The 5,892-nt window shown below is 41.7% G+C and overlaps 1 protein-coding gene across 1 annotated transcript; it reads right to left on the reverse strand.

Annotated features, from left to right (window-relative positions):
• Positions 1–378: 378 nt before the first annotated feature.
• On the reverse strand, positions 379–4,527 carry Ocrl (Oculocerebrorenal syndrome of Lowe). Its single transcript, XM_065235488.1, has 10 exons — positions 4,221–4,527; positions 3,674–3,854; positions 3,100–3,619; positions 2,879–3,038; positions 2,639–2,817; positions 2,226–2,580; positions 1,947–2,036; positions 1,235–1,880; positions 913–1,146; positions 379–850 (listed from the first exon to the last, which is right to left on the reverse strand). Exons 1-10 carry the CDS (start codon positions 4,296–4,298, stop codon positions 684–686), a joined length of 2,610 nt encoding a protein of 869 aa, XP_065091560.1. The 5' UTR covers positions 4,299–4,527; the 3' UTR covers positions 379–683.
• Positions 4,528–5,892: the final 1,365 nt, after the last annotated feature.

Genomic DNA, 5,892 nt, shown 5'->3' on the forward strand with positions numbered 1-5,892 from the left:
AACGACCAACCAATCATATAATTACCAAAATCGGAACGTACGGTTCGAGATGTCCACGTTTCATCCATTTATTGGATTCTGAAGCATCGTGTTTAAATTCGATTTAAACAGGCCCGATGCTTTCTGAATCATCTTGCCCCTTAATGCTGCACAGTAGGCCTGGCCGTTTTGATATGTGTGACGCATCTTCGATGTGAAACACATATCAAATAGACAAGAATATTATATATAATATATATAATTTTCCAGGATGCTTTCAAGAACTGGCTGTGTTGGTGTTAGATAAGATAAGATAAGAAAACTCTACCATTTCGTTACATTGGCAAAAGTACTATGACAGCTACCTATAACTAGAAATAAAACTCACAGGATCGGTGGTAACGGTAAAATCCGCTATTATTTATTCATGCTTGATTCTTTCTCTACTTTACCATTTGTAGATGCTACTTTTGCGTTCCCACTATTTTACACGATTACAGACTGACAACTATAAATACATAATATGGTTCTGTCGAAAAATCAGACACTCAACCTGATCTCCCGTTATTAAGTTAACGTATCCATTTGTTCATGTTACACCTTTAGTACAAATATTGCTTTGCGCGCAACATGCATACCTACAAAGTACGATCGTCCCTTACATTCAGACACCCCAGTTTTACGATAGCTACATTATAAAATTCCTACTTTCCAACGCCATTCATTACCGCTCGAGCAAATTCCTGTATTTTATTGTTAAAAAAGGTCATCATGAAGCGTTGTCTCTGATCTCGTAACCCCTCGGCGTAAGCGTACGGGTCAGTGCCCGGAGCAATCTGACTTCGAATCAACACCCGACCGAAGATGGTGGCTAAAAGGCATTACAATTTCAATTGGTTCACCACCTTTCCAAACATGTTGAGTAATACTTACCCAGATCGTTCAATCGAACGTTTGAGTTTTTCCGGTGCAGTTCGATCAAGAATGAGCAAATGTACAAAAACACCACCCGGTTGACTGGTTTTAGCTTTAGCCGAATAAGCCTTTGACAGTGCTCGTAGTTTTCTGCATTTAAGATACATTCCTTCTCGCTGATGGTAACCACTGGCTCTGGAAGAGATTCTAAAAGAATAAGCAACGCTTCTGCCGCAGTTTTCGGTGTTCCAGCTAGAGAGGAATGCATGTTAAGGAAACTTACTTTAATGCTTAAAAATAGGTAAGTAATTAAAAAGATTAAACTATTTGAAAAGGATACGAAACGGTGCCGATGACCAACTGTCCAGCCAGTCCCGAATCTCCACAATGTTCTCATGTTTGCCATAATCGCGATTCATAAATAGCTGTGATAAGTCCAAACAGCGTACGTTGTACAAATAATCCAACAATCTCCAGATTTCTCGTGGAATTTTCAGATTGCCATCGTCTGTCAAATCAACGAGCCTCTCTTCCTTCGCCAATGCAACCAACTCGTTGATCTCGTACTCGAAAACCGGCTTATTCAGCTTCATCAACGTTTCCAGCGACACCCCGAAGCAGCTGGATTTGTACTCGCCAAAAATGGTGATAAAAATGTCCCGTCCATTCTTCACGTGCAGCACCAGTATATCCAGCGGAATCTTCACTCCGGCCTTGGCATCCTTCAGCTTTTTCAACATCTTCGAAGCGGCTTTCGCATCGACCAGTATGTCTATCCGTATGGTAAGGCTATCACCGGTAATTAGTTCACCAGATTTATGGCTGATGTGGATAAAGTCTTCGCACACGTGGCTGTAGCGCTCGTCCTTGGCGGAAAAACTGAACTGCACCGGCAGGTGGCAATTGTTCGCCACCAATAGCTCTCGGGAATACTTTTCGTTGAAACGGATCAAACCAAAGTCCAAATCCGTTTGCTCGACCGTTATCTGCGAAGGTGAAAAATCAGAGAATTGATAAAGTTCGTCGTTGCTTGTCCTGTTTGCAAAGTTTACCTGTGGTTGGTTATCGTTTTCATACTTGTCGACTGTTTTCAGTACTTCTTCGTGAACCTTCTTGAACTTTTGATCATCCTTTGTTTCAATCTGCAACATTAGAAGAATGTATTGAGTCGATTCTGGGATGTTTTGCTCTTTTAAGTTTACAAACTACGACCGATTTAAGCTAAGTGACAATAGTTTACAGAAAATAAAGTTTTTTTTTAAATCTTGAAATCATGTTTGACCGTCCCCAATCTTTCCCTAGTGGGTATAGGATCATTAATTTGTACTTACATCGACTTTGAACACCGCATACACCGGTTTGTGGTCGCTCCTCCTCAACTGCATCACACTGTCGTACTTTAGTTGCTCCGTCCGGCTCCCCTTCCAGAGAATCCGATCACACCATGCTGGGCACCGGCTCTTCTCACTGCTGTCCCATTCGTCCGTCCCCGGATTGTACTTGTACGTGGGTGCGAATAATATTTTACCCTCTTTATAATCTCGGAAGATGCGCAACCTAAGCTTCTCCTGGTATAGTTGATCCTGGCGGTACAGCTGGTTATAGTCACGATCATTATCGTTTACCATTCTCTGTGTGGTGTCTCCGGTGAGCCGGTAGTTTAAATCACCGATCCAGAATATGTGACTGGAATTTGGGGGAATGTTAGGGTTACTGTTACGCTAAACTTTACGAATGTACTAACTGATGTTCATTGATCGAACGTCCACGAAATGTCTTCTCGAACGACATCCTTCGGATGATTTCGTCATGGTCCTCATTTCGTCGATCCACTTCCTGAGTATGGGCAGCCAAGTGGGTATTGACGAAGCACAGCAAAGCCTCATTCATTTGGAAGCTTACACCCACTCCTCCTTTGTTGCCCTATAAGTTTAGAAATAACCAATTCAATAACAATCATTTCTCAAGCGATAGGTAGTATTACCCATTTCAATGTTCCTGTCCCAACAGCAGCCGTTAGGCAGTCGGAAATTCGATCACGTAACGATTTCTTTACTGCCACCGTTAGCATCATTCCTACCAAACGAACCGATGCAACTTCTACGTAAACTGCACTTTTATGAAGGCCGCTCATTACTTTGTCGCTGAAACCGCAATTTTAAAAATTATCAATTTTACAAACAACAAGCCCAGAATAACACTTACACCCACGTCCGATCGATCTTGGTCTCATTCATGATAATCTTCTCCGGCGTCCATTCGATTTCCTGAAATCCGACCGCATAGATATCCGGCGGATCTTCCGTAGTCGACAGCCACTCCGGCAATTCGATGTCCTCCGATGTTTGCCCGTTCACATTCCACGTAGCCGTATAGATCTTGTACGGCTCGTAAACGATGTACTCGTGCCGTCTTCGTTCCAATTCCTCCTTGAATTTGGAATCCCTCGACTTGGGTGCTTGGCTCCCTTCCGCTATGCTACGGTCGATCAGCAGCATATCGGCCCGTTTGTAGTAGTCCAACCATGCGAAATCCAGCGGAAAGGTAACGGCAGCTTTCTCCGACGAGCGAGTTTTATAGGTGGAAATCTGACTCTTCAGTTTGCTGATGAAATTATCCCGCGAAGCAATGGCATCCCGTGACCCTTGGTAGTAGTACACCGTAGGTTCATTATTTGAGAAGATCGTAAACTGAGAGCTCGAAATGGATCCATGACCACCGGAATCTAAAAATCAAATAGTATGTGACGGAACACCTTTCAATGAACTCAGCTACGTACCTGGATTAATCCAAAATGTGTCATCAACCGGATAAACGGCAATGACAGTCAAGTCGGAAATGCTCTCCGGCGGGTAGCGCACTATGGAGAAGGCAAACAGCGCTGATGTAGTATTGGAACTGGCGATGACCAGCAGTTGATTCTGGTGATTGTTTCCAAGGATTTGGTATGCTTCGAAAATCTACCAGACAAGTGAAATGTATATTTATGTTAGCGAAAGTTCAACAAACAACACAGCTGATGTCATTGACGATGAGTAACATTCTGAGATTTGCATCTTTCCGCCTTTTGTGCATGCAACATATTGCACATTACAAGGCCGTTCACACCAATCATCAGCATGGAAGCATTCAAGTGCAACCTTTGAAATGATGTAAACAACCGTGTGATGTTGTATATTTAAAAAAAACACACGCACACACACAACAGGATGCAAGCAAAAATCGATTGCATCTATATATATATATATATATATATATTGTCACTGATATGCAGAATATAGTTGAACAATAATTTCACTTTCGTTCGTTTACCGCATCCAACTTACCGCCAGAACTGATTCGTCTTCTCGAAATTTTTGCGTGACCGTGCTAATGATTGTTGAATCATAGCTTCCGGAGGTCATCCTTGCTCTGCTGATCCAAAATCTGGATCTTTCTGTTTTGTCACAAAAGCCAACACAAACTGAATCAATTTTCACTATGCTGTATGCTCGGTGCAATTGGGAGTGGTTCCTAGTGTGCTTTATGAGTAATGGAACGGCATTTTACACTAAGTTTCGCTAGAAAACGATAACATAAAACTTGATGCTATCAAAACTGGAGTGCCAAAATCTGAAGATTTTTTTCGAGGATTTTTTAAGGTTTCTTTACTAGCAGCTGTCAACGTACGATGATGGGTGTGTTGCAATGAGTGGATTACCGAGGTGAAGCAAACGGTTAAGTTGTGTGAGTAAAACCCCTGTACGATACAAGCAATTAGTGACGTCACTACTTGCGTTTACGTTGATTTTTTGGTTTACTAATACAACCATATTTCACGATCTGCTTCACCTCTCTCTGTACTCATTGGGCGTGTTGTACCTAGTGAGTTTGCGATGCAATGAATGGAAAACTGTAATCTAGACTGAAATTTGAAAAGGGTGGAATTTCAAAATCATCATACAGAAAAATGGTGATGACCTAAAAATTAATTCCATTCCACGACTTCCCATTTTCTGGATGATTTTATTTGCTTGACATATTGTAATCCAACATCATGCATCACTAAAAAACAATCATTAAAAAACAAACGTGAAACCACAGACAAACAGACATAACACATTGAATATTTCTCAATGTAAAACATCGTCGCTAAAACATTACCGCCATCTGTTGAGTGCACTATGGTGGGTAGTACGCTGAACAGATGGCGGTAGTGTGTAAACGTCAAACGCAAAGGAATTGACTATGCGCGCTGCAGGTGGCGGTACTACCAACTACGATACTTTTGAATTGACCGTTAAATGCTTGTTCGATGAACAACTTGCGAGTGTTATGTCTGTTTGTCTGTGGTGAAACCATAATACAACCTGTTAATTTCTTATATCCCGTACAGACTATGGCTTATATCGCAGTCGAGCCCCTCCTGCCAGCAACAAGCAGTCGTCCCGGCCCTGCGTTTGAGATTGGAGAAGGGGTCTTCCACATTCCTGTTATTAGGTACTGCAGCGTGACGTCACAAATGAACTCAGTGTTAATCGGCTGAACCTTTTTGACAGTTCAGTGGTACTGTTTACAAGCACTTAGTCGTTTTTTCGAAAAAAAATATTCTTAAATTTCCGAATTTCAACTTGAAAATTGTCGAGGAAAGGATGTTGCTCATGGACATTGCAGAAGTGTGGTTTACATCTCACTGCACTCCGAAAAATTATCGAGAAAATCCACCCAAGAAAAAATCGACTAAGTCCACGTAAACAGTACCACTGAACTGTCATCAGATTGAGGTTAACCCCGACGGTGCAAAACCTAATTGGCAAGTATGATCAACCGACGAATATATTATCGCCTGAAACTATCTTGGTTTCCAGCGGCCCTACTCGAACATCCTTCCTCCGTCATCTACCAGCTCCCAAATTCAACTACACGAAACGAAAATCAATTATTTTATTCATGTGTTTCATTTATACATTTTTGCCAAAACATCAGCCTTATACATTCCATAAGACAAACCACATAGGT

The sequence above is a fragment of the Ochlerotatus camptorhynchus genome, unplaced genomic scaffold (genome assembly GCF_037179485.1).
Source record: "Ochlerotatus camptorhynchus isolate MF236.1 unplaced genomic scaffold, CSIRO-AGI_Acam_v1.1 ptg000491l, whole genome shotgun sequence".
Taxonomy (NCBI): Eukaryota; Metazoa; Arthropoda; class Insecta; order Diptera; family Culicidae; genus Ochlerotatus; species Ochlerotatus camptorhynchus.

Bases quoted from the DNA above. Each gene is read 5' to 3' on its own strand.
- Ocrl (XM_065235488.1), bottom strand. From the start codon at position 4,298: ATGACCTCCGGAAGCTATGATTCAACAATCATTAGCACGGTCACGCAA. The intron at 1,881-1,946 runs GTAAACTTTGCA...TCACCTTCGCAG, and splicing joins AAAACGATAACCAACCACAG to ATAACGGTCGAGCAAACGGA. The intron at 851-912 runs GTAAGTATTACT...AATGCCTTTTAG, and splicing joins CGTTCGATTGAACGATCTGG to CCACCATCTTCGGTCGGGTG.